We start from the raw sequence: 24,635 nt of genomic DNA, 5'->3' as shown, positions 1-24,635 counted from the left end.
ATGCATATCAAACTTCAAAATATCTGAAAGCCTGTCATCTGTAAACCTAAACGATCAATATATATCTCACTTGAAATAATAAAAATGATTTGTTAGTGTTAGCCAGCAGCTGCTGACTTATTCTTCACTGCAGGTGCTCTGACAGAACAATATGAAATATTTTTCATTTTTTGTCATGACCCCAGTTTGGCCTTAAAAATAAGAATTGGTTCTTGAAGGCCTCAATTTGACAGCTCATCGACGTCACACACTTCACAGCCAGGTGGCTGAGGGATCCTGAGTAAACACTGATAGTCACGCAAGGCACTTGGTGATATAATATAAGCAAAATGAACTGCCTATAAAAACAATTCAACTATTCCACACGCCTTATTGTTTTACTACATTAAATTGTCAATTTAATTTGGCTTTTTTTTTTTGACAAAAAATAATGTGCATACAACAGCAGTTACGTTGGTTCTTCAATCGTCAGTGGGTCTAGTGTGATGTCTAAGAAAGCTACATTTTGGAATTGGTTTAATATGAGCTTTTTTCTTTGCCACTTCAGCATAAGTGGGGAAGCCATGAAGCTTTAGCTGCTTCGTGTTCTCGCATTAAGTCTCTCCCATTTCAGCTATGGAAACTTGAAACTACTACCCTCTTTAGTACCCTAGTTGCACAGTCACTCAGTTTTTGAAAACGCTTTATACACGTTATTTAAGAACTTCCAAGTCCTTGAATAAAGTGTTTAAAGTGTTGTATTAGGACTCACCTACATTTGGTGCTGACCCAAGTACTGGGTTACACTGTGCCTACGCAGGCTGTGTTACACAGCAGCATGTAAACTGAGCAGCAGCAGCAGCAGCAGAAGATTTAGTACAGTACAAGTTATGTATTTCTATTTTTTTATTGTTTGATTTTTATATTTTACGTGATTATTTGTATATGTATATTCTATTTAATAACAGAACCTCATTACACAGAAACATTTATTCCGGATATGTAGCACAACAAAATTACTGATGCTTCTGTTTGATTTTAAATCTAAAATATTTTTTTTTCAAAGAAAGTTAATTTAATACTTTAATCTCTTTAAATCTGTAACTTCGGTTCCACTTTATGTCAAATTTCGCCTAGTACTTCTGCTTGAATGGCATGCTGTGGCACTCTCTCCACCTCTGCCTGCACCCTTGTCTGCAGAAAGGCTTTGTGAGCAAAATGTGAGAGAGAGAGAAACGTTTTGAGGTTACTTTTGTGAAGTGGTAGAACTGAGACCAAATGAAAGATGGAAAGAAATCAGAGGGGGATTATGAAGTGAAAAACATATTCACTGAATAAATAGGATCAGAGCTGGTAGAGAATAAAGAGAATGTCTTGCTCTATCTTCCTCAGTCTTGTTCTCTCCTTCAATCTGTCTGTCTCTCTCTCTGTCTGTCTGTCTCTGGTTTTTGTGTGTGTGTGTGCCTCTTGGGGACTGCAGCCTGTACAGTGTATCAAACTGACATCAGAGAGATGATGCACCACACATGCAGATGGCGAGGTGGAGAGACACAAAAGCAGAACTTCACAGACTGCGGCAGGCAGTGGTGTTACAGTGCAGATTGACTGACAGTTACAGTCGATTGTTATGCGAATGTTTCTCACAGGCGGTAGAACGTGAAGCTTCATCGTAGAAATCCAGATGTGAACATGATGCAACACAGGCTCTTTGTTGTTTACAGGTTAATAATTCAGTGAATTATTGTCAGCAGGGCTGCTGTGTAAAGAATGCCACAAACATAAATATTAGCAGTCAAACACTGCCGCTGGGTACTTCACACTCACCTTGAGTGGCGATGAAGTGGTTTGATCGCTGGTAACCCTGTGTGACAGAGAAAGTAAGAAAGATGGTGGAGACAAGATAAAAAAGAAAATGGCAGGAAGTTAATAATTACAAGAGCAGATGATGAAGTGAAACTTAGAGTAACTCTCATTTTACCCTCCCATCCATCCCCTTCCTCCATTTTCAGCTTCAGTCATGGCTTATTCATCTCAGAGCAGATTTGATGTTGGCGCTCTGCTAAATTTCTGCTTTGCTTTCGACTGAAGATATTTCAGTGGCCGTAAAAACGACTATGCGCAATGGTATCGGCTTGGCGGCGCTGCTTAAACTACATTAGCATCTTTGACAGACTAAATTCTCAGGACTGTTTAGGCTCCGAAGATTCGCACTTGAATTTAAATGCAAAAAAAACGACATTAATTCAACTTTTTCTCTGTCTGTCTCTGAGTCAGGTCATTACATGCAGAGTGAGGGAGCTGCATTTCAAAGGCGGCCTGGAGTGCTGTGCTTTGCATGCAGACAGGGCCGCTGATCAAAGGTAGATTGACAAGTGAGGGATCTTCAGCTCTGGGAGTAATTCTACCTGAGTGACACTGACTGATCTGGCTGTCTCCTTTCTGCTCAGCTTGGCATTAGTGCAGTTATGATACAGTGTGCACAGTCTGGAAGGCTATTAGTGGCATGCTGGCCCTTCACTAGACAAACCCTGAGTGCTGAATGCAAAGCAGGCAAGCCTGATGATCCCTAGAATTAAGATTAGTGTGCCCCCTCAACACTTATAGGTAAAGTGATACAGTAAACATTTGTGCACTACAAATTGCAGGGTACAGTACTGGGCTATTGTCTCCCCCACACCCAACACCCACACATAGACACAAACTACAGTAATATGCACATATGCACTATTCACCCAGGCAGCCACACAAATTACATTCTGTAACTGTCATGCCACAGAGGGAGGTTGAGATGGATGGCCATCCATATGAAAGAGTGCAGCACCCCTCATTCCCATAAGCCTCTGGTGCTGAGTTTCCCTGAGCCGACCAGTTTCCTGTCTGTCACCTTGACAACCGCATATTCCGACAGCAGACAGGCAGAAAAATATCAAGCAATATGAATTCACAATGGATTGGAGAGGAAAAAAAATAAAACATGCAGAGTCATTTAAAGTGTAGAGAGCTTAGCAAGTCTATCCAAAGACAAAAACAACTTTCAGTTAAGTTTTTCTTGGCAAATTTGGATCACTATCTACAACCTGTGGCTGATCTTAGTCTCATATTTAACATGCATCTCAGAATCACCTATAGGGATCTTGCTGAAATTTTAAGTGATTAAAAACCATCCTCCCTGAGAGTACTGGAGGGTATTCTAAGGCTTCTACCTTTGGGAATGACAGTGACTGGCAAAACCTAGTGCTTTTACATAGGCATGTTGTTCTAGAGAAAACTGTACTTGAATACAAGTAAAGGCTAAAAATATATCTAACAACAGATTTAGAGTATAAAAAAAATACCCTCCATTACAGTTTTGATTCCAAACCATTCTAATTATCACTTTTTCATTTCCTTGTTGCCAAAAATTGGAAAAAGAAATTATTTTCTGTGGAGTAATTTAGTGTAGAGCAATTACTGAATATACCAGATAAAGCTGGTTTGTTATTTTAAGACTTTTTGGAATTTTTTACAGAAATTTTTTACAAGTGTTTTTGTTTCAATGGTGCACTGTTAACATATTTTCTCACGGTAGACAGGTAAATCAACGCGCAGCTTCCATGCATTGTCTATCTTTTGTGGACTGTAAAGCAACTTTGAGCTGCCAATTTCAAACCATCTTAACAGTGCCCATGAACAGGTGTGTATGAGCTGTGTGGGACCATCTAATATTAAGACCCAGGATCCGTTGGAAAAACCTATTTCCTCTACTTGCATTTCCAACAGAGGAAACAGGGTCCAAATTTAGTTCCAGCCCTGTAGTTCTACCCTTCGTCATGCGGCAATACTGCAGCTTTAATCACTGCTGATTAGTGTGGCTGATTGATTGATTTATTTCCACCTGGTATTTTTACTACCTGCTGCAAACTGAATGGGGATAGAAGAGCCCAAAAGTGGGATATGTTTTTCAGTCTTTCTGGGGCTTTGACCATGCTGTGAAAATGAAAATCCCCCCAAAGCTTTGGGGGTAAAGCATATGAGACATTATGGTGGAAATGGGTCTTTGCTGTATATAACACAGCTCTACAAGAGTAAAAACTGTGTCACACTGAAAAAAAAAAAAATCGGGTAACACTTGATATGAGTTTAGTAAGTTGAACTAGTAAGTTGAACTTAGTTCAGTTAAGTCTATTCAAACTGTTAGGTCAACTCAAAACAGTAAGTTAGATAAACTTAATAATAATTTAAGTAATTTTTCAATGTATTACTTTATAGTGTGACAAGATGACTATTCTTCTGTGAGATGCTTGATAAATATAGAACCTGACACTGTTGTATCTCCTGTAGACCTGCCAAAACCAAGTCTGATATTGACATAACACTTGTAAGCTATAGCTATAATCATTTCTACACTGGGACATGCTGTGTTTAGTAAATGTTTTCATGCTCAGTGAATATACAGTATTTACAATGCTTGCTTTGTCATGATTATATACTAGATTGACCATCATCTTCTCTCCTCTGTGGCTTACTACCAGTCTTTTTTTAGAACTGCCTGATGTTAAGGCAAGAACCCCAGGAGAGTATCTGACTATGGATAAGAAAGGACAGAAACTGCTGCAGTCAGTTTTGGGGGGGGGAAATGGAAAAAAGTGATAGCTAAAGGTGGAAAAGCAGCTCAGAATAAAAAAAGGAAGGATGATCTGCTGTTGGAACGAAGCCATGGAGGGCTGGCAGGGACAGTGAGAGGGGGCAGCATGAAAAGGGAGAGGAAATGGAAAGAGAAGAGAAGCAAGGTACTTACTTCCCTGTTTATCCGAATCTATGCCAAAAGGTTGGGGGGCGAGAAACAGAGAGATAGAAGACGGAAGGTAGGGGAGGAAACAAGAGCTTGTTATTGTGATTAAAGAGCAGGAAAAGAGGGTAGTGAATGGTTAGAGAGCAGCTTGCTCTGTGGACCTGTGGAGAGAATAATATGCAGATATCTCAAATTGCAAATTGATAAAGGCCTGTAATGTATTAACTGTTCAAGGTGAATGATATCTTTAAGGTGTTCTGCAGCAGTTAACCAGCCCACTATGTCTTGGAATTACATCTGTCTTAAATGATTTCACACCTTCTAATTTATGTTCAATGACAACTTTCAAAGCCAGTGCAGGAAGTAGTTCTGCTTCTACTTTATGCAGACCAGCAGAAAGTAGGGACTGACCTTTGAGGTAGCATATGGCCATTTAGCATGAAACCAGCTTTGTACGTGAAGTTTATCATCATTTTTAACCATAACCATAACAATCTTTGTCTAGACTTAACCATGCACTTTAGTTGTGCAATTCTGCTATATTTTTTTACCACAGTTTGCCAACTCTCAAAATGTATTTTCAATAAAGACACTTTTCTTATTTTAACTTATTAGAGGGGAAAAAGGCTTGAGCACCAATTACAAGTATCATTTCAACCTACAATATATTTAAATCTTTTTAAATATTTCATATAATACATTTTTAGTACATCAAGGAGGTCCTTCTACATCTGGACATATGTATCTAACAGAGGACTAAGGTCTTCAAATATCTCTATAACAATCCTGTTAATGAACAACAAATACATACTGCAGAAATGGTTCCAAATGTAATTCCTCATTTAACCTTCTTGGATTTAAAATGCAAACTTTAAAAATCCTAAATGACTCTCAGTATAGAAGCAAATGGTCTAAATTGGGTGATTTGTTTCAATGAAATATCCTGCAACTAAACAGTTCTCTTAATTTTATGTTTTAATGAAGACAAGACTGCTGAATAATTGGTCAATAAAGAGTGCACTGGAGAAGAGTTATACAACATATTTTAATAGATGGATTTGCCTTGAGACCTGCACTGGTCTGCACCTTGCTGTGTGATGGTATTGCACCGTTCCAAGACGTGTGAGAAATGAACAATGAATAAAATGTTAATATTACTGATAGGCAGCATGTTAAAACTACCTACCAAAGTAGTAGTAGAGAATTCTTTTTAAGGGGTACTTTAAGGTGAATAAACCAGGTCATAAAGACAGACAAAGATGCACACAGTATATTGAGCATTAAGCTAAAGCTGAATTTGTCTGACATTGAAAGAAATTAAGCATTTGGATTTGCCTGCTCAGCCATGGCAGCCATTATGTCCCATCCTTATTCCCATTTTATCTTCTCCCAAACAAATTACTGTTGCTTCCAACATGAGAGTAACAGGCATTACTTCCTGAGCACCAGAGCAAGAAAAGACTACCTGGTAGTGGGCGTTTAGAATAGCAAAGGCAAAATCCTTTACAACTTGGTGGGGATGGTGTCATTCTCTGTCAGCAATAGACAACAACAAAAAGAACATTGAAAGATTTGAGCCAAAAATGTCATGTCTTATTTTGCGACGCAAAAGAAAAACTATACCATGTACACCTGCATGTGAACGAAAGGAAAGGCAGATAGAACTTTTTAATTTAACCTTTTAAAAAAGCACTGTTCCATTTATTTCAACCTTGGTCTCATCAGTGAATCATTTGGAATCATTGTGCTGCAGTGTTGGGAGCTAGGGGTCTTGGCATGACATGCAGCCAGTGCTGTAGACAGCTCAGTTAATGACACAAAGGTTCTTGGAGCATTTGTCCTAATGGAGCCCTCACGGAGCACTAAAGGGGATAAAGTGGCCACGCACAACGCTGTGAGCTTTGACGTTTCGCTTTAACCGATGCCACCCACATACGCTGAGGCATTCACTACTGTCCACTTTACATTTCCTTTTGTTCAGCAAACAATAGCAGAAACAAAGGATGTTATTCAGTACTCAGGGACCATAACAGCTCACGTTAAACACTCAGATGAATACTTCAGTAGGCTACATCAAAAATTGTTGAGGCTGTTGAGGAAAGACTGTTAAGAGCATTTCACAGTCACCGTCAAGTGACCCCCCCATTATAAGCGAGCAGCAGAGCTCACAGACTGGCCTCTAACTAAGATGAAGTAACTGTCCTTTAGATAGAGTTGGTCCAACTAATGCAAAGTTTCCAAGATAGGATCTGGCAGGAGCATGAACCACTGGGACCGAAGAGGCTCCTTGAGATGCTCACTCGAGCTAAACTGTAGGTGAGATCAAAATGTCTAAAACTACAAGAAAGGATCACTATGAAGTTATTTGATTGACTCTGGGGTTGCTGAAATAAAATGTCACCTTAAAGCCTGCATGTACAAACATACATAGACATAATGTCACCTTGTGGGTGTGGTTACAAAATGGCCGTTCACTGTGAGTAACAGAGAGAGGTAACACAGCCTCAGACAGCATGTGCTCAAAGACTGGATCAACCACAACTAAAAAAAAAAAAAAAAAGACAACTATAGTATCCTCTCTGAGATGGAGTAGGAAGCAGAAAGAACAGGAGACTTACGTCTATATAGTTGGCATTGACATAATCAGAACTGGGGTCAGCGAGCAGAGAGTGGAGTTTGACTCGATGGCGATCATCTGAAATGCACAAAAATGTTTTACAGGTTTTAAGAAAGATGTTGTGAGTAGGAGATGTTGTGTGCTAATTAGAGGCCCCTTCAGTTCATAGGAGCTAGGTTGGCCTTTATCTAGACAGAGATGTAAATCCCAGGGTAAAGAAAGTCCTACACTCGCCAGAGGCTCTGGTGAAGGTCGCTGTTGTCAATGCACGACAGAAAAAAAAGCTATAATGCCCTTGACTGACTGAAATGATGGCCAAAAAAGTGCAGTGGTCTAATACACTGGGTTTATCCATTAAGCTATTCTGCAATAGCTACCATCACATCTTTATGAATTGTGCTAGTCTAGAATTTGTACCATGACTGTGCAGACAGTATTTCTGATGGTGTTTCACAGTGACTCTGGACAAACACTGACATTAAGATCATCACAACATAACATTTCAAAAAAATGATCAGTTGTAATTAATAAAACCTTAATTACACAGTAACTTTTTTTAAAATTAAAACTGTTCCACCGGTAATAAAGGTAATTATGGGTTTGGTTTGTCTGACACAGTACAGGAAGCTGTGTTGTTAAAAGGTAATCTAATTTACAGTGTAAATACAAACCACTACTAATGTTTAGTTGCAATAAAAGACAGACTCGGACAAAATCAAGTAATAGCATCATCTGTATTTCTGTCTTATAATTTGCTAAGCAACCCATTAGGCTATATACACAAATACTTACGGCTGAGCAAACTATCGTGTCTTCCTTTGGTCTTGTCCTTCTTCTTGGTGACATCCCAGCCATCAAAGAAACTCTGCCAAGTCAATTTATATTTTAAAGAAAGACATTAAACAAATACAATGCCAATGTGTCTTTAATGCATCAACTCATAATGGAAATGACTTTGCTAATGGGCTCCAGAGTGTCACCCTAAGGCTGTCGGAGTAACTTCACTATTATAGCATCTTGCCAAGTGATCTGCAGACATCTGCCACAACACAGAGGGTAGAGACTGAGGCTGAGTTGACATCCTGCGCTGAGAGATGGCTGCGGCCTTGAGGAGAAGCGGCCCGCTGCAGTCATTCTTGTTCTACACACAGTGTGAGGCCTGCTGCTTGAGGAAGCCACTGCTCCATAATACCTCATGTTAATGTTAAACTGCTAAATTTGTGACAGCTGTTTATGATGCCCATCTAGTAAATCTGCTGGTGCAGCGAGATGAGTCACTGAATCTAAATCAATACGATAAGGAAAGGAAGAGTGGGTGGAGGAAAAAAAACAAATATGAGCTTGGATGTGCCTGAGTTGACTTATGTCATATTCTGTTACATTTTAGGTCCCAACTTGATCTTCCTGCTGTATCGAGAGGCACATCCAGAATGTCATACGCAGGCACACTGCCAATCATTCTCCGATGGGCGAGGTGGTGGGGTGGGGTGGTGTTAGTGAGCAAGTTGGGGCCACCTGAGTTCCTGGTTAAGTTAGCTAAGCAGGGGCTTAGATCTGACACTGGATCACAGGTAATGCCTGATCTAATCTTTCCTAACAAACAAGCTTTTGTCCAGCACACTATTTTTTGGAGACACAACATTGTGTTCACCTTTATGGAGCTTTACCTTATTATGCTTGCTCTGTATTATTTTATCGGCTAAGTTTAATATACTCAATACACAAACTTTTTATTGAACTATAATAATAATAATATATATATTCTAGAAATAGAATTTATTAATCTCACAAAATAACGACGAGCATCGGTCACTGGTGAGCATCTGTTGGCCTACATTTTTTAAGTTAGTCCCACACTGTTGGTTCTAGTCTGACCCTGGTTGGCTGCTTTTCAGCATGTCAGTAAAAGAGAAAGATCAATGATTGGCTTGTCAGCAAATCACAGCACTAGATGAGAAATTCTATTTACAACTTCTTCTGTATTAGGATTCTTGATTATAAACCATCTGTAGTGACAGTGAGTGTTGTGACCACAGGAAGCAAATGCTGCCAAGTGCTGTTATGTTTACAGTTTGCATAGCTGTACTCTTTCCTGGCTTGGTGTGTCATTGTGCTTAAAATGGAAAACTGAGCTCCTCCCACTTCAAAGCAGTAATGTTCGAGGTTAGGGTCATCATTATCATTTTACTGTCATTTATAAGTATGTCACTAACTGTATTGGCACAATATTCAAACTGTCAGGTTCTATTGTACATCATATGAGCGTCTAGCAGTGTTAAGAAGCACTAGAGCTTCAGAAGAAAACACAATGACACAGCTTCACCCATAGGGGGGCTACATGTCATGAAGGGTGTCACACCTTCTGTCACTGTGTGTTTATTCACTGGCTCTAGTTCCAGATGTTGACTTCCAAGGACAATGCATGCAGTACTGTACCCTCACTGCAATGATGCCCTGACTGCATCAAAAAAACTAACAAAAAAAAAAAAAAAAACAAAACACAATCCACCGCAACATGTCTGATCAATGGCAGCAGGACGACCCTGTGGGAAATAAGGGTTATGAAGTCTGACAGCAGTGTGCCCACTGATCCCCTTCATCTTGTTTATTTCTCCAGGCGATGGGGAGCCAGACTGAGGAGTGAAAAAGCGACCCATATATTGATTTTGAAGGAGGGAAATTTGTTGGCCCCTCAGGGGATAGCTTAATGAATCGAAAAAGTGCATCTGGCTTCCTGCAGGTGGATGTGCAAAAAAGAAGACTTTTCACCACCGGTTGATATGAACAACCTCATATTTAAGTAAAAAGAAAGAGGAAGGGAGTAACTTTGGAAAGCATAATTAGTCCACACAATACCAAAAAGTTCAGTGTATCTGCATTATCTCTGTAATGCAGAGGAAGCAAAACGGCTTTTTATTGCTTGCTCATGAATGTTAAATGCTCTATTTAAGTAATTTGAGTGTAGAGTTGTTGTACAGTAATACGGAGATGTGCTCTGCAGACAGACTTAAAAATATCAAGAATTTAACCATCTGATATATTGTTTATTTGAATCTTTTTCTTTTTCCGCTGAAGAAAGGGTGATGTAGGTGTTAGACAGCATCCTGGAAATAAAACACAGACATCTAAGCCTACGAGCTGTGCTCTGTCTTTGACAGCAGCAGCAATCACTTACTCACAGTCACATGCTTAACAAATATATCAAGACCCAAGCAACAGTGATATAATGTCAACCTTATGTATTTATGAATCAATTAGTTGATTTTATTTATCTAAGAATCTACAGCTGAAAAAAGTAACTAGTAACTACATTTGTAAAATAAATGTATGGAAGTAAAAGTAAAAGCAACATAAAATAGAAATACTCTCTATAATCCAAACATACAATAATTACGAAAACTGCTAGAGGGCTTTGTCACTCGAATGTGAACATATTGTTTCGTGGCAGCTGCTAAAATGACTGAGGGTGTTTTCTTGGAATGGACAGTTTCCATTATTATTATTTTTCCATGATGTAGTGTACCTCCCACTCTATGTCTAAAATAAGTTATGTGCTATAGTTATTGCAGTGGGACACCAGAGTTCGGATCCCGGCTGTGGCCTACCTCCAGTAGGGGTCCCTAGGCAAGACATTATTACTCTTACCCAGTTGTACCTTGTAAGTTGCTCTGTACAAAAGCATCAGCTAAATGACTAAAATGTAAATGTAACCTATGAAGACCATTACCGATTTACCTTAAATGGATCTTAGCACTAGCACAAATCATGAAACTCTCAAGCAGTATTATTGTTCTATATGGTTTCCAGCTTTCTCTTTCTTTTCCTTTCTTACCTCATATTCTTGCTTGAAGCCGTATCCCTCAGCCGTCTTCATCTGGTTGATGTGCTGGAGGAGGTCAGCCACCCTTACAGCAGGGTGGAGCTGACCTGTGTGATAGGGCGAGCTCTTCCTCCGACAGTGGCGATGCGGCGAGCCTCCCAGCAAGCTGCTGGACTCATTGACGGAGCTGCGCTGTTCATCTGGGAACATGAACACATAGAGTTTACGCCATAACGCACACTTATTAATGTAAACTCAGCTGAAAAGTCTAGGGGGCAGCTCAAGGAAAGAAGTCAGTGTTTGGCAGTGCAGAATATTTAAATAGACAAGAGACATGCAGGAGATTTCTCTGTTGAGACCACCTTATGGTCTGGCAGAACAGATTGGAAGCTATGCTTGGAAGTAAACATGGCTGAAGGTCAGGAAGGAGAGAGCTTCATCACTCTAGACACTTTCTTAAGAGTACCCATATGTTCCTTGCTGTCTTACTTCGAGCGTTGCAGCCATGGGCGTCCATGAATGAGTGGGCCATCCTCTCATCCTGCTGGAGAGTGCTCTGCTCTGTCATGCTGCAGTCTAAAGAGCTCAGCTTCCGATTCTTCTCCTGCCTGTAGGACATGGCTGCCTTGTTTATGGCCACCTTCTTCCTACTGCAGAGATGCAGGTACAGAGAGGCAGGATAAAGAGAGAGAGAGAGAGAGAGAGGAAGGGGAAAGCAGGGGGTGATTATAGACAGAGGACAGAAGAAAAGGGGCAGAATGAGAGAAAGACAGGCACAGAGATAAGAAGGGAGAGCAGGGAGGGCGAGGAGATGAGAAATCGGACTGAGCTGGAAATATAAGGGCTACAAGATTGAAATTGGACAAGGGGAAAGAAAGATTTGATGATAGCAAGAGAGTGGTGGAGGTGGTGGGACAATAGGAGAAGGAAGGGGGAGCAGGGGGAGATCTATACTGGTTGGAGACAGCAATTCCTATTTCCACTCAAGTAAACCTAGGGCTACGAAAGGCAAGCAAGGGGAAGATGGCATTAGGGTGTCATGGTGGAAGATGGAGAAAGGAGTAACTTACGGGTAGTAAGGGTAAGAATAGAAGTCCCTTCTGATTAGCATGAAGGAGGAGGAAAGGAGAGAGACAGAGAGTGAGGAGAAAAAAAACTGAGGTGACTATGGCTTATCAAGATGGGCACTGGAAAGATAAATGATGCTCAGTGAGTTGGAATGTTCCTCGTAAGACGTCGCAATACAGGACAAAGCATGAAAAATGAAGAAAGGGCTTGTTGCACACCAAAACACAGCTCCAACATTTACACTGTTAAGGTTTACAATGAATGACGTGTTTACTGTACGCTGCTTTATGTTCAATATCAGATCAGCGTTTGTTAAAAAGGGAACTGATTCTACACATTCCAGGTGTTGGTGAGTGCTGCTACATAAAGATGGCTCCAGAGGGAGTTATGTGCAATGTGATAATTGGCCTCAAGAGATGTCATCAATCTGAAGAGGAAAAAAAAGCTTGTTGGTGTTGGAGTTAGAGACATGTGAGAATGCCAGATCTGGCCTGCTCCTTATCTCTGCTCAAGACGAGTAGAGAAACAGAGGGAACTTGTATGTCGTGATTTTACTTTTTTACTGTCCATTGTCTGAGTAGGAAATTCTTCAACTGCTTTCACCTCTAAAAAATCAGTTATTGTCACATGTAGACATGAATCCTGTGACTGAAATTCAGATACCTTAGACAGCACTACAAAAAACAAGTGTGCTCATATGTACTAGCAGAGGTACACTAAAGCACATCTCCCAAAGTACTAAAGTATTTATATTTAATTTACATTCTATTACATTCATATTGACAACTTTTCACTTTTATTCAACTACAATTCGGAGTCAAATGTTGTACTTCTACATTTATTTAATATCTTTTAGTTCCTAGTTATTTTTTTCTGATATAAATTCTTGCATTATTATAATCAAGTAATAAATGATAGTGTAATATTGGATTAACTGTCCAGCAGAAAAAAAAACTAAAAAACTTATCAACCTCACATATACCAGCGGCCATTTTTATTCCACTTCTGTTGCTCAGTACTGTTTGCAATATATTGGGTTTCTTTTCCTTGTACTTAAGCATTAATTACATCAAACTGAGTAAAAGAAACTGAAGTGACAAGTCTACTTGTAATAGGATATTGTTTAAAGAAGTACTTGACCACTGTGTTTGTGTACTTCTACCTCCTCTGTGAACAAGCAATTAACCCTGATCGTGTGTAGAGGTATGCAGAAATACTACCTCATATTTACATCGACTCCTCTTTCATGTAAAAGTATTTACATAAAAACTTGGTTCAGAGTTGAATTTTCATGTGCATTAAGCCTTTTCTTTATTTCTGAGTATTTCCGGTTGCCTGCATTGCAAACACACTACAGAAGACTGTATCCTGCTGTGCAGTGGAAGTCTACACTGAATCATTTTAACATACACTGTGTAACATTTCACATGGAGGGTGACAGTATCTTGTGGCTAAATATATGCACGTCTGTTCCTGTTGCCCCCATGTGACTGTCTAGCTCCTATTGTGCCTGCTAGATTGGCCCACTGAATCTTATCAGTCACTGGCCTTCTGCCAGACATCCCCATTCATTCTCCCTGTATTCTCTGTGAGAAAATTCCTTGGGGCAGAGGAGATCCTCTCTCCAAAAAAAGCAAAAACAACCTTCCTAACCAATTACTAGCCCATCCACTGGCACCTCACAGCTGCTCGCCTCATGTAATTGAGTGGGCAATGGAATAACATGCCCCTTGATGAAATATTTCATACTCAGACGAGTGTTTCACCATCGCCCAGCGAGCAAAGGAAGAACACGCTGCAGGTGCGATCGACGACAGCGGTAATTTGCAAGTGGAAAGCAGCCAACGATTTCCTGTGCGTGCAGGCTGCATTTGAATGTGCTCAGCCAACATGCAGACCTTGAAATTAAAAGATGAGATGAAACACAAAAGCTTGGCTGAGGCAGCGGTGGGAGAGTTTAGGATTAATGCTCTACCATTCCACTAACTCTGATTGTAATTCACTCTCATTGCCTAATGCTTTCCTCAATAGACCCTAGCTGCCAAGTGGAATAGAGATAAATTTACTCCTTTGGATGGGCTACACAGAAACAATAACTTAAGACTGTAAATGTGAAAAGGTCTAACCCATCTCACACCAGTCAGCCAGAAGACACACAAACATTTTCACTGACACTCACCCCTTCTTGACGATGATGACAATAGCCCCAAGAAGCAGGATGAGAACCACTAAACCGCCGGCACAGGCCCCGAGAATCAGACCCATGTCCTCTGCATGTTGGGATACCTCCAGGGCCCGCTTAGAGTCCTTACAGGCAGCTGCACACAATGCACAAGAGAAAGTTCAGGACGAGGAGCAGGAGGCTTACAAAGAGAGCCACTGTTATAATTAGAAATACAAGAAGTTACGAGTAGCAGTTTGATGTCAGTAAATCATTGACACATTCATTTTAGCATGATTATCATAAACAAACAAAACTGTTGCCAAAAGAGTTGGCAGCCGGTGCTAGTCTTGATCCTGTAGGTCTGATCTGATTGGAAATCAACTGGATGCTTTGATGGATTTATGGTACAAAACAAGAAGGAGGAAGGGGAGGTTTTTATCTAGCCATTCACACTGTCTTGGTTTTATTTGCACAGGTTTTACAATAACTTCAGTCTCCATCCCAAAAGCATGGTGATGAAACAATTTTATTTTGTGATGCTCAACATAAAACAGAAACTCAGCACTGTTTGCCCTGGTCTCCCAGGGAAGCCAGTCTTCTCCAACTACAAGAAGATAGTTCTGTTCCAAAAAAATATGCCTTTTATACATTTATATACTAGTATACACCAAATATTGATACTTAAATTGATGACCTGTACTCAAGTTAAATGTGAGTCCCACATATTTAGACTTTCAACTTGACTCTGACTTGTGATCATGAGCTTTGAAGACTAGTAAGGCGCTGAATGTTCCTGGAACGTCTTTGAATGTTTTACAATCCTCTGGAGTCCTTCAATGCATCACAGTGTGACTCTGACAACTACAGGCAGCCTTATATAAGTTCACACTTAACCATAGCTAGCTCAAAACTCAGTTTACATTCATACATACATTTGTGAGTGCTAAAATTGATGTTCAGATTTGGATGCATTGTGTTTTAATGGTGGTGTATTTAAAAGGTAACAACAGTTTTCCTAAAATGAAAAAAAAATATATATATATACCGCCTTGCTTACGCTATCATAATGTATTCAATCATAACCCCTCTATCATGATACACATTGTATGGCCAGATTCTTGCCAAAAAATAGCCCAATGGAAGTTTGAAAGTTCTTGGTGCTCAAACGTACGTGAATTCTGTAAGATCCCCGAAAAACATACATTTAGTGCAGATGTTATGAATGAATTGAAGTAAAAGTATTATTATACTTCTGACAGCATGCTTAACATCTCACTGTTGAGAAAACTAATAAGGTGGGGAGCAAACCTAATACAGGCAGAATTATTTAAGGGTATCAGAATAGTTTCTGCAAGCCTCGTTACAGCTGAACTCAAATGGATATTTCTCTGTTTTAACAAAGCTAAGGTGCCTAATTGCAAGAGTTATTGCTTTTTGTCTATGACTGGAAAAGACCAAAATAAATGATTTTACAGTGAGGCAGACATTGAGTGGTAGATGGTAGAATAGTGGGAGAGAGAGCTGACGGCTCAAAGTGAAGGGTCGCACATCAACTGAACAAAGCCTTTTGCAGCCAAGGTTAACCCTGCATTTGAATGTCGCCCATGTTCTTTATTTGTTGAAATTATAACAGATCAGATCACTGATCACTAAAACATGAGCATGTTCAATGAACAGTGCTTGTTTAGCACGTTCACGCACAACACTGACTACATGTGTAGGATGTGTGACACAAAAAACACAACAAGCTATTGAATTTGAATCCTGTAGTGTTTAGGATACTGGTTTTAAAAGATATATGAAATGGGTTTGTCCTGTTGTAAAGGTAATCTTTTAGCTGTTCTTAAAACAGTGATGTACCGTAAGCTAAAAATCTTGTGGCTACTATTCATGTTGTAATTATACAAAAACCTATAGCGACTTTTCTAAAGCCCTTTAGTAGCATCTGTGTGACGAATACAATGTTTAAGTATACTGTTTCTACAGCTGAGTTATATTAAAGAGTAAAGTGAGACTGAGACACTTATTAATCAGCAAATTGCATCATCACTGGCAGGTAGAGTGTTACATTATTAGAATTTTTACATCTACTGTATAAAGTGCAATGCATTGCACTATATGAGTGTGAAATTGTTTGAGGGGAATATTTAGTACATACATTTCATTTTATCTCTAAGCCTGTCTTTAAGCTGCTGTTTCAGAAAGAGCTTGGATTATTTCAGTCCACTCAAAAGCAGCAAAATAAAGGAAGCTAAACATGTTTCATTCAGGAGAGAAAATGTTCCGGTTATCTTACCAAACTCAAACACATTCTCAATCATGCAGCTATTTCCCTCCTACCCATATGTCACAGTCCCAGTTCATTTCCTTCTGCACTGTCATCTCAGCTAGCTGAGAGCATGAAATCTCGCTCTCTATGACTCATCTGCATGTCCTGTAGTGTGTTATCCAAAAGTGAAAAATTGCTATTACATCTGAATGAATTGAAGGAGTATTATTACATCGATCTGACTGATGAGAAAACAAATAAAGTGGGGAGGGAAACAAATGCAGGCGGAATTTTTTTAAGATTAGAGAATAGTTTCTGCAAGTTCTGGCTCTGGCTGAATTTGAATGAACGTCTGTTTATTTTAACAAAGCAAAGATGCTTCATAGCGAGAGTTATTGCTTTTTGTCTGCAACTGAAAAGAAAAGGTTTTACAGTGAGGCAGAATGCTGAGTTTGGCTTGATAAGCTGTGGATTGTTGGTGACTATAGTTCCTGGCAGACACAGGCTGACAGACTTGCCGTAATCACACAAATCATGCTGGGTGAGTCATTCTGCTTTTAGGGCCATATTTAGAAAATTGGCTATCATGGTATATTTCATTGCACCAAAAAAAAAAAAAAAAAAAGGTAGCAGCGGTCACTAAAAAGTATCCACCAAGATGGTCCCTAATATGAGCCTGGTAGAAATTACCTTTAGTATAGAGGCAAATGCAGTACAATGAACGTTATAGCACTAACTCCAGCAGTAGAGGGACAGAGTGTCTGGGATTTTCTTAATGCTGTGCCCAGGCATCATAGATAAAATTCAACATTCTGTGAAATCCCTGACTTTCTGGAATTAATCTGCAATTTATCAGGCAAGATCCATCCTATTAGTCACAGACCTAAATAGACTGTGGCTGGATAGTGTAGTGGTCACATCGCTGCCCTCCATGAGGAAGACCGGTTCAAATCCGGGCTGTGGCCCACCTCCAGTAGGAGTCTTTAGATCTAAGAGCTCATGCTTTGGATAAAAGCCTCTGCCAAATAACTAAATGTAAATGTAGATACATGTATAGAGTGTATATAATGTGTCTTTGAAATAATGTTTTAATAGTAACTGTCTAATTCATTTTTTATTTGCATTTGATTTCTTCTTTCCTGTTTTTATTTTTACCAGAAAACTATGCCATATTTACTGGTCTAAGATGTATACACAGCAATGTTGTAGGTACATTTAGCATGATGTACAGTTCCACAACGCAGTAGCTTTCTTCTTATTATTTTTTTATTTTTTTATTATTAATCTCAATTAACATTTCTGACACTTCACACTACCTGCAGAAGATTCAAAGTCAAGAGACAAATGAGTTACACTTTTAGAGCAGCTAGAACAGTTTAAATGATCATTGACAGTGGGTAACTATGTTGTTCGACTGATGAAATTAAAGATGTACAAATGTGCATTATATTAAATTGAAAAAGACAACAGGTAAACAAAGAGGAAACAGCTGTGGAAACATATGATAAAATATTTTTTTGTCAATTCTTTTCTAATAAGCTTATTTCATATAAGCCAGTTTCGAATAAAAGCCAAAAAGAAGTATTTATAAACTATTTTAGAATTTAGGGTATAATGGGATTCCTTTCAGCTGTCACAAGGATTTTAAGCTAAAATTTCAATTCCTGCAAAAGCTAAATTTGACTGTGATGCTTTTTCCTGGCTGAGCTGACACGAATAAAACCCTCGTCTTGTAGCAGAATGAGCAATCTTTCAAGACAATTTGGTTTGTAATGAACATGTTCTCACCGTTCTTTAGTGTCAGCTAATGTTGGTCGTATTCCATTAGAGGACAAAAAATAAAAAAAATAAAAGAGAGAGAAATGCCTGGGTGTTATAGAGAGAAAAAACACCTCTGCTTGGCCAGGTGCTCCGGTGAACACAGCTGGCAGCAGTCGTGTGTAGGAAGCTGGTGAGAGGAAATGAAAAGCAGCCAGGAACGGTCCTAACAGGACCTCTGTGTCACCTCTGAAGGAAGTGGAGTAACATCAGCATGTCCTCCTGGGACTGTCTGCCACAATTGTATATGTTCAACTACAGTAAAAAATTGGCTCCTATAAATACGACAACCCACCTCCCCCTCTTACATGACATGCTGGCAGACAATAGTAAGACAGAATTCTTTGATGTCATTGCACTTTGGATAAAAAAAAGAGTTCAGGCATAGGAATCCAATTAATCTGCCATCTTTCTCGAGAGCACTACAAACTTCAGACATAATTCAGTAGGGAGGAAGGGGAGAACAACTCCATTTCACCTTCTGCCTGCCTCACTCTCCCCTATTGTTTGAACTGAGAGCCTTCAATCTGTGTCTGTCTCTCAAGCAAACACTGCTGGTCGCTTCCTCTCTCAGGGAGATAGAGAAAAAAAAAAGCGGAAATGTTGCTGCATTCAGGATTTCAAAGCTGTCAGAGCCCAAAAGGGGTTTGCCAAAATGTCAGTGTCAGTAATTCAAGAGGAACAGTGAGAACACAGATGCATGTTTGCTTTCACCTTTCCTCTGGTGTCTCTGTTGAAGGGAGATTGGCACAGGGGCTTCCTCCCTGCAGCACCCAAAATAACACTAAGTCCATGTCAAATCCACTAAGTAGCCGGCTGATCCAGGATAACTGTCGAAGACTCTGACATGCACCCTGTACCTCATAGCTGAAACCACTGAAACCACTACATTTCATAGTGGTTATGATTACTGTGAGAATCACACCTTCATTTATTTAACATAACATTAGTAATGGAAAAAAAAAAAGCTCCACAGTGCTTTTGCTGTAGCATTTTCAGAATTCCAGTCTGAAATTGTTATTTCATTGATGATTGTTATTTTCATACTCTCATTACAACGAATAATAATAATAATATTAACAATAATAATACTTGCACTGCCTTAATTGCTAAGACAACAACAAAACAACACTGTAAAACACATCCGAACAAAGGAGAGCTTGAAGACATTACAACACATGTTTTCAGTATGACCTTATCATCTAAACTACTTAATATCATCATTATGATCTATTATAATCTTCCAATCTGTGTCACTTCAAAAGCTTCATGTGTGCACCCCTACTGCAAAAAACAACAGGATTCATTGCTTCAAAGCTGCTCTGCGAAATATACATGCTCTGCATCAAAATTACAATTACAAATTAATTTAATGGATTTACAAAGAGAGATGGGTATGGTGCTGCATGCCATGCCGACATATTGCTTTTATGCAGCTAACTTAGCTAACTTATAGGCTGAGTTCTCAAGTCGATCCAGTGTCTTTTCTCCACTGTCCATTTTCGTTACAGAAGACAGAACATATTTAGTGTAATTTTAGGTATTAACTAATAAAAAAAGAATCCCCTGCAGCCCAAAAACATTTCTCACTACAGTACCAGCCACAATACAACAATAACACTGCATTATGCACTCCAGTACAACTTCACCATCCTCTGTAACCTCAATATTAAACATTTAGTAGATTTATCACCTTTCTGAAAGTTTCAACTCTAAAACTGCTGTATAGGACCTGAAGTATAATTGCACCTAATAAAGTGCCCAGTGAGAGTTGTGAGTGTGTGTATGTGTGTGTGTGTGTGTGTGTGCCAACGCAAGAAAGCAGTCAACAATATAATCCGATGTACAAATACTAAACTGAAGACTCTGCATTAAACATTCATGTGTTGTTCACTTTGAACCCTGCACTGGAAACAAAAACAACAATGAAAATATATACTGCACAGCTACAGTATTAGTGAAAATGGTGACCAAGACAGTGAAACCAATGTAAAAGGTATTGATATATTGAAAATATTTAGCAATATCTCGAACTAAAGTCCTAATGTCTCATTTGTTTCACTAACTAACTCAAATCCCTCAATTCACATTTCAACAAATAAATACATTTACCTCATACCTCAATACATTTAACTCTACAGCTTATGGTTTATTGGTTTCATAAATATTGAAAACCATGATTTACCAATTTTCTTTTACAAAATTTGTAATTTTTAAGAATTTTAGTAATTTGCATCACAACAAACGTTAAGGGTAACCAACATCTTTTGTGCTGTAAACCACTTTTCTCTGTATTGTAAAACTATCTAGAAATCTAATGAGATGCTTGTAGTGTAAAAGCAGAAATGCAGGGCATGGCTTGTGACAGCCACGTTTAAGGTTTCAAGGTTTACTAATGTGAAAAGTAGCGTCATAATTCAAAAGAAAGGAAAGTGTTACCTTTGCGAGCGATCCGAATGCAGTTTATTCTGGTCTCCTGTGAGGAAAAGAAGAAAAGTTATTCATATGTATTGGCAACAGTTCAACATTATCATGGCTCAGTCTGACAGTCTGGTGTAAGCTTGCAACAACAGTGGCTATGTGTGTCAAAGTCACCCAGACCTCTGCTAGGTGAAGGCAATAATTGAAATTTCCAAGCAGATGACATCTCCTTGTGATATGAGAGACCTCTGCTCCCCTTCCCCATGTGAGGTCCCTCACCCGGGTCCACTGATTGGCTCAGACTGCCCCCAAAACAGCCACCTCTATCTTGTAGATAGAGGGGCATGTTACCAAATTAAGATTTAAGGAAGTTAAATCAGCCTTTATGGGCAATTATGGTAATTTGTGCTCTGAGATTGGAGTCAAAAACCTTTCACCTAAAACGGTTGCCAAATTACCTTTTTTAATTGGAAATCTGTTTCAAGTGGATTCTCATCTCTTCCAGTGACAGATAAGTCATATTTACTCCCACCCAGAGGTTATTAAAGCGGCGGCAGGTAGTATGTCATGTGCCATCATGTCCTCTGTCAAGGTTGACTTTTAGCCTTTTGAGAACAGAGACACCAATGTTCACCAAAGTAGCAATTTAATGCAACTGACCTTCCAATTTTGCTAAGAAGAGATATTAGCAGTACATTGAAGAATCACCATGCGTGGGGTGGATTTCAATAGTATTATATCAAATGTGTAAATCTGCTTATCAAAAATGAATCCTTCTTAATCCCTTACAGATTCCCTTAAGGTTCAGCTTTAAGCAATTATAAATAAATGCAGTTATAAATAACAAAACTTAACAATAACATATGTTGTCTGATAGCCATAAACAGTTTTGAGTCTTACTAATTGATGTTTACAACCTGAAAAATTAGATGAACTACTTGAATTATGTGTTGAATGTTGATTCAATGAAACAAACAGCTCAGTGACAATACGCATCTTCTTTTTCAAAAGTTACTTGAGCTATTGAGCCATTTAGCTTAAAATATCAGTCTCGCATGCAGAATTAATTAATTTATCCACACATTATCACCTTCAAATCTGTTATGTTGAAGTTGCTAGCTAACAGTTTTTTTTTTTTCCATTTACAAATGTAGAAAAAAGGCTGAAGTGTTGCTTGTCCTTCTGAAACTTTGTCTCATCTTCACACAGGATCCTTGATTTCAGTCAGAGTGACAATTGGGTTCTTCTTACACATCTTACTGAGGGTTGTTTTAAAGTTCTTCCATGCGAGAATTATGGAAGCCTTTGTGCTCTTGGGAATTTTCAGTGTAGCAGAAATCAAAAATCATTAAAGAAGCAACGACCAGCCAGGAAATCCGATAGATTGCCCTGAACAAAACCACCATGAACAGTTTGGACAAAGTTCTCAAGTGTAGGCATATCACACCCCACAAATACATAAATACAGGAGGAAAACAGGCATCTTTGAACTATGGTGCTGGGGAAGACATTTACCCTGGGCGCCCTGCAAAACAAATGCATGGACATCGCAGCAGATCAAACCAAAGATGTTACTGGAAAGTAAAGTGATATGGCTTTTTTATATTGTGCTTTGATCATAATAAGTTTTAATGACAGATAAAAGGTCCCATAATATATTTGGTAGCTTAGCGTTTTTGCCAACCTGGATCTGGTTCAAAAGTTCAATTCACAAGCCAATATATCCATTAAGAGAAAAAGTGAGCAAGAGAGATTATCTCAGATGATGAGTAAAAGTGCAACTAGGGCTTGAAATGGAAACTATCAGTATCTATTTGGTATTTTCACTTTTACTGTCATAGATGGCAGCAATCTAGATATTTCTAATGAGCCACGTGACTTCTACAGACAAAGCAGAGAGAGAAAAATGAGTTTGTTTCCTCCTTGTGTGCTTCTCAAGAAACTGACAGCACCAATCATGCATCTTTCAAGCCCCACTGAAGGCATATCTGCCAAAGCAATTACTGATTCAATTCAGTGGCAGCTCATGGTCCACAGTAAGCCTCGTACATCTAATTTATCCAGGGTGATTGTCAAAATAATTAGTTTTTTTTGGCTTTTCTCTGAGCAGCCCATTTCTCCTGAAACACCACTATAGTTTAGAAAATAGATGAAAATGTTTGCAGGACAAAAAAAAATCATCAATATTCCGTTTGTTGTGCTTGCTGCTTTCTGTCTCATGACTGCTGTGCAAACACTCACTGCTGATTTCAGATCAAAGGGGAAAGTTTTCAGTCACACACACAGCATGTTAGTCTTGACCCAGATCAGAGGTTCATCAGGTCTTCCTGGCTACTGAGGCCCCCTTAGCACAAACCAGTTAAAATTGTGTGCTTCCCCTTAGGAGTCGGATACTGATATAGTATACACGAGAACCCACAGATAAACACTGTAAGCATATGTGCCTAATGATTTCAACAGCATTTCCTTGTCTTTGTTACTCCTCTGCACACTGGCCAGCACATTCCTTATTCAAGCTTCAATCATTTCTCGAACTGCTCATTGAGTCTCTTTTCAGATCTTTTTATGCCCACGAGGCAGAATTCATCCCCCCACCCGCTCCCCCAAAGAAGGAAAAAAGGATCCTTAAAGTTTTGAAAGTGTTTGTTTGAATGTGAGGGAATTTGACAACTGGATGATTACAAAAATGTAGAAGTACACGTTGTATTCTCCAAGTAATTATCTCCTAAGCGCTGTTAAGATTCATTTGGCCACTTTGTTGTTCATAAGATGTTTTAAAAAAGATAAAAGCTTGCTGTTTCACTGAAGACTGATGCAAAAAAAAAAAAATATATATATATATATATATATATATACTGATAAATATATATATACTGATATATATATATATATATATATATATATATCTACTGCTAGGACATAAAAACAGCATGAGCTCTGTGTCAGTAACTTCATAGTTCTTACCCCTCTGAAGTTGCTGGTGGCCTGAAAGTAGATGAGGTAGTTCTTGGTGGGGTCTAACGGGCTGTTCCAGTAGCCGTTGTAGGTGTGGTTGTCACCCACAGTGAAGGGGGTGGCCTCTGGCAGACTGCTGGGAGCCAGCTCAGCTGTGTAGTAATGTGGGGCTCCCTTGGCCTGGGCCTCGTTGTGGGAGTTTGGTGTGGGGAAACAGTCCACCGTGCCCAGCTCTCTCCTCCTCACCTGACGAGAACCATCCTCTTCCACCACCACAACCTGGTAGGCACTGGAGTCAGACAGTTAGGAGCTCAGTACCCCAAACAGTACAGTACAGTGAGCTAATCAAACTAATGGCATTACCAAAACAATTCATCCAATTTATTTTCTTAATACAATATTTAGTCTGCATGTATGTCCCTCGTGTCCTGGTTGCTGGATTCTGAGTGGCAATATTTACGAACACAGTCACGTATGATAAACCTTTACTCAAAAAAGTCCATGTATGTATGAGCTTTTCATTTCATGGTCTTTACCAGCAGATAAAATAGTAAACTAATACCAGTAAGTCATCTCCATGACAACTGCATTACTGCTTAAAAGTCTGGGTCACTTTTTATTATTTATTTTCGTGAAACAACGATCAATTAATCAATCAATTAAAAACAGGTACATTTCTTAGTGACCCAGATGTTTAAATAGTAATGAATGCCAATTTCATTCATGAAGAATTGAAGATTGGGCATCAGTTGT

General features: G+C 39.1%; 1 protein-coding gene across 5 annotated transcripts in view; it reads right to left on the bottom strand.

Moving 5' to 3' along the window:
• ptprua (protein tyrosine phosphatase receptor type Ua) overlaps positions 1-24,635 on the bottom strand; it is a 170,570-nt gene that overhangs the window by 21,711 nt on the left and 124,224 nt on the right. The window contains exons 12-21 of one of the 5 annotated variants that reach the window (XM_026349672.1): positions 23,892-24,171; positions 20,946-20,982; positions 14,435-14,573; positions 12,258-12,287; positions 11,677-11,834; positions 11,200-11,387; positions 8,160-8,232; positions 7,369-7,445; positions 4,757-4,774; positions 1,804-1,840 (exon numbers count right to left, since the gene is read on the bottom strand). In XM_026349672.1, coding sequence (XP_026205457.1) covers positions 1,804-1,840; positions 4,757-4,774; positions 7,369-7,445; positions 8,160-8,232; positions 11,200-11,387; positions 11,677-11,834; positions 12,258-12,287; positions 14,435-14,573; positions 20,946-20,982; positions 23,892-24,171 — 1,037 coding nt within the window. Of the gene's footprint in view, positions 1-1,803; positions 1,841-4,756; positions 4,775-7,368; positions 7,446-8,159; positions 8,233-11,199; positions 11,388-11,676; positions 11,838-12,257; positions 12,288-14,434; positions 14,574-20,945; positions 20,983-23,891; positions 24,172-24,635 lie in introns of all 5 variants that reach the window. The other 4 variants (XM_026349671.1, XM_026349674.1, XM_026349673.1 and 1 more) reach the window with 4 other exon arrangements.

The sequence above is a fragment of the Anabas testudineus genome, chromosome 11, assembly GCF_900324465.2.
Source record: "Anabas testudineus chromosome 11, fAnaTes1.2, whole genome shotgun sequence".
NCBI classification, from domain to species: domain Eukaryota; kingdom Metazoa; phylum Chordata; class Actinopteri; order Anabantiformes; family Anabantidae; genus Anabas; species Anabas testudineus.
This window is presented reverse-complemented; position numbering and strand designations above follow the sequence as displayed.